This window comes from Sylvia atricapilla, chromosome 1 (assembly GCF_009819655.1).
Source record: "Sylvia atricapilla isolate bSylAtr1 chromosome 1, bSylAtr1.pri, whole genome shotgun sequence".
NCBI classification, from domain to species: Eukaryota; Metazoa; Chordata; class Aves; order Passeriformes; family Sylviidae; genus Sylvia; species Sylvia atricapilla.
The window spans coordinates 91,217,104-91,230,997 of NC_089140.1; the positions used below are offsets into that span (position 1 = coordinate 91,217,104).

At 40.1% G+C, this 13,894-nt stretch overlaps 2 protein-coding genes across 2 annotated transcripts in view; one reads left to right on the forward strand and one right to left on the reverse strand.

The window, feature by feature from the left end:
• CTNNAL1 (catenin alpha like 1) overlaps positions 1-9,328 on the forward strand; it is a 57,077-nt gene extending 47,749 nt beyond the window's left edge. Inside the window, exons 12-19 of the mRNA XM_066327658.1 lie at positions 1,935-1,972; positions 5,103-5,153; positions 5,251-5,405; positions 6,196-6,244; positions 7,028-7,084; positions 7,199-7,315; positions 8,476-8,559; positions 8,675-9,328. Of these exons, the coding sequence (XP_066183755.1) occupies positions 1,935-1,972; positions 5,103-5,153; positions 5,251-5,405; positions 6,196-6,244; positions 7,028-7,084; positions 7,199-7,315; positions 8,476-8,559; positions 8,675-8,836 (713 nt within the window). The 3' untranslated portion in view covers positions 8,837-9,328. The remainder of the gene's footprint in view (positions 1-1,934; positions 1,973-5,102; positions 5,154-5,250; positions 5,406-6,195; positions 6,245-7,027; positions 7,085-7,198; positions 7,316-8,475; positions 8,560-8,674) is intronic.
• Positions 9,329-9,943: 615 nt separating this feature from the next.
• ABITRAM (actin binding transcription modulator) lies at positions 9,944-13,806 on the reverse strand. Its single transcript, XM_066327670.1, has 6 exons — positions 13,734-13,806; positions 13,578-13,629; positions 11,215-11,344; positions 10,429-10,505; positions 10,289-10,358; positions 9,944-10,220 (listed from the first exon to the last, which is right to left on the reverse strand). Exons 1-6 carry the CDS (start codon positions 13,795-13,797, stop codon positions 10,092-10,094), a joined length of 522 nt encoding a protein of 173 aa, XP_066183767.1. The 5' UTR covers positions 13,798-13,806; the 3' UTR covers positions 9,944-10,091.
• Positions 13,807-13,894: the final 88 nt, after the last annotated feature.

Below are 13,894 nucleotides of genomic sequence, written 5' to 3' on the forward strand. Positions count from 1 at the left end.
GTTGATCTGCTCTTCTGAAAGGTCTGGTATCTGCATGTCCAGTGAAGTGTTTTTTGTGTGAGTATTTTGTGGTCTTTAGGGATTTTTAAAATGTTCCAAGAAATAAATAGTTAGATCTTTCTTCTTCTTGAATATCGTGAGCAACTAAACCTTGCTAAGGCAAATAATGGGAATTACTAGAAGAGCAAAGGCAATTTTTATTTTCTTGTTTGCCACCACTTTACATTTGGTTTCCATAATTCTGAATGCCTGCCTTGTGTGTGCGAGTACTGTGTCATTGCAGTGAGCATTTTTATTCCATTTATTATGTCAAGGATTTTTGTGTTTGAACTTCTTAACGAGGCACAAAAAGTTTTTATGTAGCTCCAAGGAGATCTTTTATGCTGCAGCATTTAAAATTGGAAGTTCACTTTTGTTCTTGGTATGTCTTACATGCTTTCTTACATGCCCTTTAGCTGATGTTTTGATGTATAGGATGTTGTAAACGACTTCTCATAATTTGTATCAGTCTTTAGGGAGAAATCTTGCTTGGATACATGTTTGGGCAATTAATATCCAAATAACTCTGCATTCTGAAAAAGAAAAGTTATGCAGCTTGTGCCCTGTTAGTTCATTCATCTTTTGCAAAACGGCATAGGGGAAGGAAAAGGTGGTCTTAGAATTGACGGGTGTGGGGTTTTTTTTTTGGGGGGGGGGGGGTGTTGTTTGTTTGTTTTGTTGGTTTTTTTGTTTTGTTTATTTGTTTTTGTTGTTGTTTGTTTGTTTGTTTTTAAGAGGATTGAAGGACACTTGTTGGTTTCTTAAAATTTTAGTTGTCCAGACATGGAGATTATGATCTTCTTGTTGTGTCAGGAGATAAAGGGGCATGCTTTTAAAAAATCCTCAATGTGCAAAAGAACTTTCTTCTGAGGACTCAGAATGGAATTTCTCTAGGAGCTGATACAAGAGGAGGAATCAGCAATTCTAGAGGGGTTTGTTGCTTGTCCTTTGTTGCAATGCATCCTCTCTGTGTAAACCTGTATTGACATCCATTGTAGTAGCCCTTGGGTTTTAGTTGATGGGGTGGGTTATTTTTGTATTGTTTCTGGGGTTTTTGGTAGTACCGATTTCTTACTAGCTCTTAAGGGTTTTACTTATTCTAATTTAGTTTAGAAGACTTTGCTCTCCTGAATCTATGGTAATAAATGCAAGTCTTCATAGACTATTGTGTCTTCTGGTAATTGAAACTCTAATCTTAGGCTGTTTGCCCAGGCACTGTTTCTTTTTGAAAACAAAGTTGTCTTATCAACTTTTAGGAAACATCCAAAAAGGATTTTTTCTTTCTTAATTTGTTTTGCTCAGACTTGGCATATTGTAGGCTCCTGGCAATACAAGAAACAATTCAATAAGTGTGTAAAATGCTGTAGAATTTCCTTTTATATGAAATACAGCTCACATGGGATACATATAGTACAGTACAACATGAGAGTTTTATTTGCATTACTTAGGAAAACCTGCCTAGGTATTTCTAACTAGTGGCACTGTCTACTCCAAATTTCAGCGCGTTCAACCCATGCCAAGAAAAGTCATACATTGAGCTACAATTTTGTGTTCTGTGTTTTGTGACAAAATAACTGCATGTAGCTAGAGAGTCATTGGAGAGAGTTGCTTTACTTCTTTGTGAAATACATGCAGGAGACTAGAAATGTTACTGAGGGAAATGTTCAGAGAAGCTTTCCTAATTGCTAGCTGCTAAAATATGAGCAGTAAAGAGCTCTTGGCCTGTCTCTGAAAGCATGAGACAGAGGATCTTCTGCAGTATTCAGAGGAGGAATTACAGGTAAGTAACTTGCTCTTATAGTACTGCAGTTGAAGGAAGGATGAAGTAAGGCATTTGATCCCATTGATTAAAATCTGCATACAAATTTTGGTATAAACCTGTGTGTTCTTCATAGGAGAGAAGCGTGTCTACCTATCACTGCCCAGACCAGGGGTAAGTTGCTTTTGGGTTTGTTGTGTTTACTTTGTATCTGATGTTCTCTGACTTCTTTCCCTGTCACAGCTTGATGGGGACATAACAATATCTTGGTAACATGCATCCTGACTAGGTGGCTGACAGTATAATATCAAAGTTTGTCAGTTTATTAAATGAATAACAAACAGACTGAAAACCAATGTAACTAGTTATGTAATGTGCTTTAATCACTTTAATTGTACTTAAACTTTAATTCCTGTTCATTACCTTTTTACCACATACTTTACTGTCATGCTATATAATAAAAAAGTGCATTGTTATTGCTATTAATACAGTAGGAATGTGCTGCAATATAGTGAAAACTAAAAGAAAAAATAAATCACGCTACCAAGACATTGTAGCCTGAGTTAACCTATTTGGAACAAGGGTTCATGTTCGAGCTTGTTGTAGCCTCTTTAAATAATGGGTTCTTGTTTCCTTCTTTGATCTTAAGTGTGTTTAATATACAGAAAAAAAGTTACACCAAGTACCCTGGTTTTAGGTGTGAGGTATTTAACCTCCTTAGCTGATTATAATTTATATTGCACTGTTTCTGGGAGCATCTGTATGCTAGGAAGCCTCTAAACCTTGTAAGTGTCATGTAATCAGTCATTTGATCCACCTGCTATGAACTGGATCTTTCCATGGGTAGGAAAAAGGGAAAGAATGGTCTCAAAAGATACAGTAAACTCTAGCTTGTTTCCTGCTCTCCTTGCTTTCTTTCCTTAACCTGTACTGTTGAGGAATTTGGGGTTGAAATGGTCCTCTGTCTCTGTGTCTTCTGTTGTGCAGTTCTACAGCTTCAAACATAATACAGCTTATGACATTAATGAAAAAATATTTGTAAATTCAATATTTTAAAAAAAGTTTTATACATCGAATCTGCAGATTTAAATAGAATATGTTCAGCTGCATGGGCAAATAGGGTTTCTGTCTCTGACCAGTTTGACTATGACATAGCTTTTGGACTTCATGATTTAGAGATTAAATGTTTGTAGTCAGAGTCCCACTTATGAATTCATATGATTTTCAAAATAATTCAATAAAAGTTTTGTGGTCAGCATTTAAACAGCTCTGCTTTGTTATTGCTTGAAAGGTTGCTGCCTTCTTTTAGAGTTTTGCAAGATACCATTGTGGAGAGTTACAAATGCACAGTTTGAAAGTAGACAGAAAATGCAGATTGCATCCTCAGGACCACCAGAGTTCCTTCACAGAGTAATTTCTTTGCCTAGCTGATGCTCTGAGCTTTGGAACTGCCTCTCTTTCTGGTGCTGTTCCTCTCAGCAGAGCCACTACTGCCACCACAGATCTGCTGTGCCTGGCAGACACCCACGCTGTCCCTGCACAGAGGCCACACTGTTCCTGCCAATCTAATTAGATCACATATTTTGTTAAATCTGTTTAATTGCTGTTTGCTGGTAATGAGTGGCACCCTAGACCATGCTGTAGACGAGAACCAGAGCAGCAGTGATGGTTTATGTGTGTACTTAATGCATATTTTTTCTCTATAAAGTGTTGAATCGTGTTTTAAAAGCAGAATAACGTATCTACTGATCTGACTTCTAACAGTAGTACTATTCAGATAATGCAAATGAACACTAGAGTGGAGAAAACTGCAAAAATATTCTGAGCTTTCTTTAGTTATTTGTGAATGGAAAAACTTATTTGTTGTAACCAGCGCTGGTTTTCTTGAGCACTCTTTACTCTGCAGGTTAAATATTTTCCATACCTTCTAGATTAAAGTTTGTGCTTACAAACAAATCTAGTTTGGTTTTGTCTTCTTTCTTCTTTTTAAGACATTGCCTTAAAAACAGCATTTCTGAAACTGTAATTCTAATATGCAGTATAGTCAAATCACAGTTAGGAGCATCAGTCCTTTGTGCTAAATTCTTTGATATGAGATCAGCATTTCTAATACATAGGCACAATTGCAGTGTCTAATCTGGGTAGACATTCATAAGATTCAGAATATTTAAGCATTTTTGGATGGGAAAAGAAATGGCAGAAAGCTAAACTGAGCACCAAATTGCACTACCAGCTTCAGTTACAAGTACTTTTGCTCAGATTCTTGAGGTGAAAAATGGAGATGGCACCTGAATCGCATTTCTGATGCTGTTCACAATGAACAGTGTTGTTTCTTTCTTATTTTTTCCCCTGCAGGCGTTACTGAGCCTAATTTGCCCAAGTGCTCCCACTAATAAATAGCAGCAGGTTTTTTTCAGAGTTTTTCAGAATCTCAGACAAGGCTCTCAGTTGGGCACTGAGATTATCCAGCTTTCTCCTGTGCCTCACACCTTTCCAAGTTATGACACCAACTTTGTACTGTTCCTCTGCAGACCAGTGGTTTCTGAACGTGGACTGTGCCTCCCACTTCTGGTGGTTTTGCTGTCTTTGCACAGTGGCAGCACCAGAACAGGAAATTAAAGCCAAGAACAGCAAATAATTATGAAGTAAATGATGAATTACTGCCTAAGTGTGTCCATGCAAGCACTGCCTTACCAGGTAGTCCACTCACATCAGTACCACTAATTACTGTTTAATATGAGTTAGTATTTGGCTTGCAGCCAAGCTGATATTTTGGCTAGTTCATGACCTAAATAAAATAAGGAAACCTATTAAAAGAGCACAGTGTCAGTATTTGTTTACAGCTGCTTCCCCAGAGTGACAGAGAATAATGGGCAGCCTCCTCACACCAGCATTCCTATGGGTTGTTGCCTACATCAGCTTGCTATTAGCCAAATCAGCATCCTTCTTATATCAGTACCATCAATAATAGAAAAATCAGTGCAGGAGTACTTGCTTAAGTGTATTTAGTTCTGAGTATTACTGAGGATTTACAGGGTAAAGGGAAGAGACTTTATTACATTAGGAAGTGGAGCCTGAAAACTGTGGAAGAGGTCTTTCCCTTGCAATTTCAGGACATCTACACCTGCCATTTCATGGCAGACAGATCAGAACAGTCTCTCAGTTTCTGCTGAGAGGTTTATTTGGACCTCTGGAACTCTCCTGCAAAGTCTTTCTCTGAATATAGAGCTACCTCTTTAGGATTTGCTAGTAAAATGATGACCAATTCGTTTTATTTAAAAATATTATTTTTTGTTTGAAACAGAAGCATAATGCAAATCTGAAAGCATTAAAGCCAGTCAAACTAGATTCTGAGGTAAGATACCATCATTTTAGTAAAAACCTCCTTTCATATTTTTATCTTGTCTGAGGAATATGTTTTTAAGTGCCATAAATATGGTTACCATTTACAGGAACAGGCGAAAATTGCAAAACTTGGATTAGAATTGCATCTGCTAACATCTGATGTGGATTCTGAGACAGAGAAATGGGAGGATCAGGACAATGAGATTGTGCAACATGGGCAAGGCATGTCAAGTATGGCTTACTCCATGTATTTATTTACCAGGTAATTACACTGCACATGGCAAATTTTGGTGGGAAAAAGAGCATTAGCAGTGTTTATAAGGAAAAACAAATTTCATTTTCAGAGCATAATAACTAGGACCCATGTAGAAAAAACTTTATTCTGTCTGTAGACTATAAATTTTTGTAAATTTCTAAGCTGTTTAAAAACCTCCCAGTTTTAAACTCCTCTTTGATTTTTAAAGGGCTAAACACCTGTTTTGTTGGAGGGCATCTATTTAAATGTCTCTGTGGTATGGAAAATATTTTATGAAGTATGTTCATAAATGCTTTGAAACTAGAGGGAATTAAAGCACAAGTATGTACCTGAAGATGAGATATAACTGTAGATGAGAATTACTGATCCTTGCTGTAGTGAAAAGTGTTTATCTGAAACTTGCCTGTGCAATGTCAGCTTTCTTACTTGAAGAATTTAGGTTTGGCTGGGGATTTTTTTACCAGAGTTGAGATTTTTTTTTTTTTTTGTTACCTACTAGTCCAATTATACTCAATGTGCCAGAGACATGGATTTCTAATCTTGCTCAGCTTATGAGAACTGAGCCATTGTTAATACCCCAACAGTGCTGTAGTTGCTGAGGTGGTTTTGTAATATTTTTAATGCAGTTCCTGTAGGTAGTTATTGTTGTATCTAGTATCTTCTAAAAGACTGATATTTACAGTTCACTGGTGTGAAGTGTAAAATGTTCAGTGGTGAGACTATAATTTTTTAAGTAGCAACCAAAACAATTTACAGTCTATAAATGGCATATCTTCTGTTTTTGTTATTTCCACAGAGGAGAAGGACTTCTGAAAACTACTCAAGATTTATTTCATCAGGCAGAGGTAATGTTTTTTTTTAATAAAATAGGACACAGACACTCTGAGTGAAGCCAGTCAGGAACTTCAGTGTCTGATTCCTTTCACATAAGTACTGTTTATCATGATTTGGCTGGCAGCTGTAGATTTTGAGCAGCCTAACTCTGGTACACATTCTGAAAATGAATTTCCCAGTGTTCCAGTAGTAGCTTCAGACAAGATTATTATACTGATAGATTCCAGCTAGGAGGAGGGATAGCAAACTGCCATTGTAGCAAACACATTTGTAGGATTGTAGTATTTGTTGTGTCACTAGTCCCTGCTAGAGTTAACAGATACTAAATCCTAACCTGAGCAGCAGGACTTTCATGCAGAAGAAAGATGTAAAAACTTGCACAGTGCAAACAAGGTAAGGGCCTAAATGAAGGGGATGTGGGATGCCATTTCCAGGATGCATGCCTTTGTGTAACAGGATACTGGTTACCTTTGAAAGGACAATAAAACAGGGCAGCTATCATCTACGCACAAAACATTTGTGAGCTGCCACAGTGCAAAAAGTAATTGAAAGTTGGGGGTTTTGTTGTAAGCAAAGGGAAAGCCTTTAAACTCTGCTTATCTGTGAGGATGGCAGTTTGTAGCGTAGGTTATTTCAGAAGTCACTGCAAACTGCTGACTTGTGAATTACAGATGTATGCAATTATTACAAGTATTTCCTGCTACCTTTTTACTTAAAAGCCCACTATTACAACAGGAAGGGAAAAGCCTTACCTTCTGTTGTGTTTCATTTTGTTACATGCTTTCTCCTCTCAGATTTTTGCCACAGAGGGCACAAAGCTTGCATCAGCTCTCCATGCTCTTTCTGATCAGGTGATGTATTTTATGACATCAGTGATATTGCCTAGAAGTTGTTTGTGCTGTCTTCTCCCTTAACATTGGAGTCTTTAACACAGAGTTATTTTGTCTTCCTGGACCACATACCAGGTACATGATGACAAACCTTTGCTTCTGTTGGAGGCTGAGAAACTCATCTCTATGTGCAAACAGCTCCAGATTACAGCTAAAGCTTCTGCTCAGGGTAAAAGTGCTACATTTACAAAGGTAAGGTAAAAATTATATATTTCTCAAAATAACACCTAACTTGTTTTGAAATGAAGTAATTTAATAATTTATGCTCTAGTTAAAATACAAAATTAGGTTGCAGTAGTACTGTAACCCACTAGAACTGCATTCAGATAAACAGGAACTGTAATTAAGTGTACCTCAGTATGGACTTCAGGGATCAAAATTTTAAGGAAGGTACTGTGTATTTCTCTCACTGTAATAATTACTGTTATCATTGTTACTGATGATTAACATAAATGTGACAAATTCCAAACCTCCAACTCCACTACTGAAACATTTACTTCTCAGTAGGTAGTGTCTACCCTGGACTGCACAGATTTTTTTTTCCAATATTCATATTTGCTATAAATAACGACATAGACAGCTGCCATGAAAGTTTCATCCCTCTAACACAAGAGGTAGATCTGCAAAGATCAGAGGGGATCAGTATCCCTGAGCCAGCAGTGATCAGTGTGAGCAAGACCATTTCTATGCACCTAGATGTTTGTCTCCAATGGATTGTGGAAAAGGTGTTTCAGTTTTTCAGCAGGGTGTGAAACTGGCTGAAGCATGCAAGCCACTCAGAACCAAACTGAGCACCTTGGGGCTACTGAGTGTTTTACATTTTATGTTAAATGGGGACTCCAGTCTGTTTATACAGTGATGCATCAGTACATAGCAATAATAGGTTCTCAAATTAATGTTTGAGGGCTCAGACTTGTGACCTGTGCTGAGTGTCAAGATTTAAGATAACTATTTTATAACATCCAACTAAGGCTTAGATGATGTATGGCTGTCTAAATCGTGCTGGCAAGACACAAAATAAAAGGAAAACCATGAAGAATTGTGATGATTCATACTTAGATCGTAAGAGTTCCTTTCCAAAAGACTTCTGTTACTGTTTAATATATTATTAGTAGTTCGTTCTCTTGGGATGTGTCTGCATCATAGCTCTGTATCAAATCGTGCTTAACGGAAGGGATGCTCTTGTTTTACATGTACTAAACAGAGGCAGGCAAACACATCTGATTAGGAGATATTTCAAAAGGACAAGTATTACTTAACCCAGCTGAAAGCTGATCACCATCTCATGCCAAAAACAACTGCCTAACACAAGTATTGAGTGGTATTACTCTGCTGTTAATTGTGTTGTTTAGGTTGATGCATGCATTCTGAAAACAAGGAATGTGATGACTCTGTTATGCCAGCTTCTTCCACTTTGCTGCAAATTACTGAGAAAGGTGAGTACTTGCTTAATCTGCAGTATCTAAAATTTTGGGGGTTGGTTTGGTTGGGTTGTTTGTTTAAGAAATCTTTGTTATTTGTTTAAGAAATCTTTGTTATATACATACACAGACTAAAGCAGGAAATGGTTGTCTTAAGCCTGCTCCACCATGGAAAGAAGACAGAATACGAACTGCTACAAATGCACGTACTCCAGAAAGAAGAGTGGACGCATTTGGCATCAAGTCTTTAGAAAATCATGTAACAAACATGACGTTTTTAGAGAGCAAGTAATCAATCATAGCACTGAGAAATGCAGGAACTCCCATTTGAGAATAACACTTACTGAAGTTTCAATAGTGCTTTCTTTTGTGGAAAGTCAAGCCAGGTTAATTTTGATATAAAACTGTTGACCTTTGTCACATCTAATAGATGTCTTGTTACTTAGCCATTAAAACACCAGCTAGTCCAAATGCTCTCTATTTTTATAATGTGAATGCCTTTCTTATGCTCACTATTGATACAGATTTTGTAATTAACGCTTATGAATGTCTTAATGGATGTGTCAACCCAAAGATGCTGCTAATAGACATTTTATGTAAAGACCCCTGTGCTGTATACGCTCTATGTAACACTACTGTTGAAGTCTGTACACTCATCTCTGGCCTATTTCAGTCTATGTATTTGATAAAGCAGAATCAGGAATATAGTCTGAAAGGCTGTGGCCTGAAGCACTGAAATGTTACCTTAGCTACAAGTTATACCTGCAATGAAGTAGTTCTAGGGGGAAAAAGCCCTCTTTCAATAGCTGCACCCCTAAATTTTAATCTTGACATGATTCATCTCTACAAAAAGTGTATTTCTAAGTGATTAATAGTCTCAACTCAAACCCTTTTTCTTTTACCCTATTTGTAGATGGCAGTTGTTGCTTTTTTCTTAAAACTTACTGAGCAGAATTTGAATTGCCTGTAGAACCACTGAAGTATTATGTAGACTTGACATTATGCCATTTAAAATAGAAGAAAATAGACACTGATTATTAAGAACTTCTGTACAAAGGGCATTATTTGACTTCAGGATACTACAAAAGTACAACTTGGTGTGAAATATGTATTTTCAAGTTTATCTGCTCTTTGTACACAGGCTTTTGTTGCATTTTTGTTTTCCATTCACCTGTGTCAAACTCCACATTGTATTGGTTCAGCTAAATTACATGGTAGCTAAATGCTATGATTTTTTCTATGTACTATGCTTGCATTAAGCAGAAGCAAAGCTGATTGTGGAACATAAATAATTTCCACCATGTCATTCTGAGCTTATTTTAAAACCTGTAGTTGTAGAATTCAGATAAAATGAAAAATTTTACATCAAGTTTTTACAGAAATTTTAATATAGAAATTATTTTACTGGTTTATTCTTTTATGAATCAAAGAGTTTAGTTCCACTTTTAAAAACTGGCACTGGGCCTTTTCAGTACTATAAAACTCACAGTGTACAACAGAATTCACTTGTTTAGTATCAAACACGGACAGGAAGTGTAGAATTGATTTCAGGAAGCAGAACTGCGACGTTTCAACAAAACTTCCTCGTACTCCTTCTGTGTCAGAAGTCCCTGAGTTATACTCTTGCTTTCTTCAAATTTGGGTAGAACCACTGCGATGTACCCCTCAGTTGATGGCTAAAAAGCGAGACTGAAGTTAGCAGTGAAATAAAAGCTGAAAAATAAAGAACAAGAAAGTGTCTTACCTTTTCTTGCAGAAGAGCAGGATTACTAAGGATGTTCTCATTCACTTCAATCAGCCGCCCTCGTATGCAACTGCAAAAGTGGTCAGATTCTGTACATGTGGGTGGTATGTCAAGGTAAGGAAAAACAGGAAAAACCTTACCTGTAAATAGTGTATTCCTCTCCATCTGATGAAGATATCCTGCACAGGGGGGCAAGTTCTGTTAAAAACTGAGCTCCCTGCATTTGGAAAATAAATAAACATGTCTGTAGTTTTAATTACACAGGGCTTCTAAAAGTATTACCATCAGCAATGTCTAAAAGGAAGGATGTGTGATATTTATGGATCATTCCAAATTCCAGAGCTGTGCTTCTCTACAGAAGGGAAGATGCTAAATTAGTTATGTGCACAAATCAAATAGAAGCTTGTTACAAGCTTACAGATTTAGTCATAAGTTTCTTGCCAACTAGCAAACTTGTTTTTTGATGAAACTGAAGTCAGGGGAGAAAGGAGAGGAGCAGCACCACTGATTTTGGTGTAAGCAAGTTAAACTGCACCTTCAAAACCCCACCACACTAAACTGCCCCATCTACTATCTAGATCTCCTTGTAAAAACCAGTAGTCTCCAAATCCTCTATATCTTCTTGGAAATAAATTTTCATTATTTTACGTACGTGTATGTCCCTCTCTACACTGCCAAAAGATTACTAGAAGGGAGTGGGTTTGAGCAACACTGGAAACCACCAGTGCTGTAGGAGCACTGCAGGACCTCGGCTGGGACAGGCAGCCAGGCACCTCTTGAGGAAGTTTAAATTCTTCAAGTAGAGAGGGGCTGGTTTTAAATGAAATACAAAAGTAACCTGCTGGATTTCTGTCCAAGAAAGGACAGAAAGCTCTCAGGCAGTGTGAGAGAATAAACTGAAAACTAAGGAAATCAAAAAGCCATACCCTTTTTGACTTTCCAGAGACCTTATTCTGAAGTCTGCTACAGTTTGCACTGATTTGGTAATTAATGTTTTTAATTGTTTTCCCACTTTGAAGAAGTGGGTGGGCTTCTGCCAAGGTGATGACACAGATTCTGAAAAAAAAAAAAAAAAAAAAAAAAAAAGAAAAGAATACAATTATTTCACTGCAGTTGTAAGAAGCCACACCTTTGTGCTCTAAGCAAGTCCCACAACCATCTCTGTCTTATTTGACACGTGCTGTACCAAACTGAATGAAAATGGCATTCTGACCTATAGCCACTCCCATAGAAAATGCTTCATTTTGAGATACCAGACTGGACTGCCAAAAGCCCTACACTTCTTGCTGAAAAAGAACCACTGCTTTTATATAAGACAGTGCTGCTCTGTCAGTTGTACGCCAGGAGAGTATGGCTGGTTCATTTCAACCAGTAGCTGAAGCAGACACTCAGTTTGACACAAACAAGTGAAACACAGTGTACTTTCATCACAAAACGTAACACAAAGTTTTTCTCAACAGCTAAAGGTTCTTTGTGGTGAACAGTTACAGCTGATGAATCCTTTGGTGATCTGGGCCTTAGTTAACTAGCTGCTTGTTTAATTTTTTTCTAAAGGACTTTTATTTCTTACCATGACACTGTACAGTTTGAGACTAGCCCAGCTGAAGAGTCAGCCTGCCTGGCCCAGAACCATGCCTAATGCACAAGCATGAACTTGGCAGTGAATGAGGAGTGGAAGATACTCTGTTTAAGAGTATAAAACCTACAGCAAGTACCAGAATCCACAGAAGAGTGACTGCAGAGAAAACCAGGGCACAGACCCAGATCTCTCCCTGTGGATGCTGTATCCATCTCCCCACACTCCTCCTGGGGAGTTCTGGCTGTGCAGCTCCCACAAGAGGGAGCTGGATCCTGGTGAATGCATCCAGCGTGTCCTAGCAGCAGAGCTACCTCCCTTCACCCCAGCTTCCTTCTAAGGAGAAAACGACACATCTTCGAGCTGTCACCTGATGGAGCTGAGACCTCCCAAAACAAAAATCCAAACTACAACTTTACACTGCCTGTAAACAGAAAACTGAGCCACAGCCCCATACATAACAGTGGTAAAATACTTTATAGAACATCTGGCTGCTGTGGAATCCAAGGGTCCTGATATTGCAGAATTCAAAGTAGCAGAACAGTGTTCACAGACAATTGAACAAATCAACAGGATTTAAACGATTGTTTATATCAGACACCTGAGATTAGTAACCTTATACTTAGTACAAATGGAAAGGTGTCCTTCCTTGCTGTTACTGTCACACCTGTTATTTGAAGGTACTCTGGTTTCTGCTTTGAAAGCATTGAGGAAGAACTGCAGGAAACAGTCACACAGAGCTCCAACTCCAAAGGCTGCAGCCAGGTGATGGTTCTGCCCTGTGCCAAGCATGCCCTTCCTTTGCCTCTGAATTCCTAGAGCAGGCAACTCTAGGGAACACAAATGCTGCCTCACCTTCCCTCAATTCATGAGCCACTGGCCCTGCCAGGTTTTGTGTGGACAGTGGTTAGGTTCTGTTCTTCCCTCTGGGAGGAAACACCCCAGAAATGCCTGAAGTTCCTGATGCCCCAAAAGGCTGCAGCAGGGGGAGGTAAGGGATGGAAGGAGACTCCACGTGAGGTACAGGTTGATTTACTCCAAATAAGTGAATATCCAGCTACATCCAAGCAGAAGCTAGACACTTTCCTGTCTTGCCTCCACCATCCATTACTGCACACGTGTACAAGGAGAAGCAATTAAGTTTTATCTAGAAAAAGCTGAATGTTTGTTCAAACTGAAGGAGTTCTAAATCAAGTTAAACAAACTCCTTCAAAATGTCATTACAGAAAGCCCTTTTGGAACACTGCTCTCCTGCTACTGATGATCACAGAATCAATCCGGTTGGAAAAGACCTCTGCGATCGAGTCCAGCCTTTGACCGAACACCACCGTGGCACGGAGCGCCACGTCCCGTCTGTCCATGAGCAGCCCCCGGGACGGGGTGTGCGGCCCTTCCAGCAGAGAGGGTGCAAGGGAGCGAGGGCAGCACCACGGACACGGCTGAGCAGTGCCAGGGGGTGAGCGGGGGCCGTCACGGGGAAAGGGGCCAAGCTTCACCATTCCTCACTGGAGCAGCAATTAAAGGATGCCGAGGCCGGTTTGTCACTCTCCCAACCTCCCACCTCCCCGGACACCGCAGGCTCGCCCGGTGCCGTGTCCCCGGCCAGCCGTGTCCATGTCGCGGCCGCTGCAGCCACCGCCGCTCCGTGCGGGCGCCGCCCGAGCCCCCGAGCGCCCGGCGGGCAGAGGCGGCCCCGACCCCGCGGCCACTCGCCTGTTGGAGTGCTGCAGCACGCAGAAGTCCTCGCACGGCCGCCCCTTCACATCTGCAAGAAGGGCACAAAGAGGAGTCAGGGCCGCGCCGCCGCCCAGCCCCAGCCCCAGCCCCAGCCCCAGCCCCGGCGGTGCCCGGCCCGGCCCCCGGCGGTACCTGGCTTGTACCAGCGTGTGAAGTAGCGCTCGGCGCCGCCCGGCGCCGCCGCCCCCGCAGCCATGCCCGGCCCGGCCCGCCGGCGCGGAGCGATGACGGCACAGGGCGGCTCCGGCAGCGGCGGCCCCGCCCCGGGAAACCCTGAGGATCAAACCCCTGAG

Coding starts and splice junctions, on each gene's coding strand:
- ABITRAM (XM_066327670.1), bottom strand. CDS start 13,797: ATGGCTGCGGGGGCGGCGGCGCCGGGCGGCGCCGAGCGCTACTTCACA. Junction 11,345..13,577: donor GTGCTGCAGCACTCCAACAG/GCGAGTGGCCGC, acceptor TTTTTTTTTCAG/AATCTGTGTCATCACCTTGG. Junction 10,221..10,288: donor CTGCTCTTCTGCAAGAAAAG/GTAAGACACTTT, acceptor CTCGCTTTTTAG/CCATCAACTGAGGGGTACAT.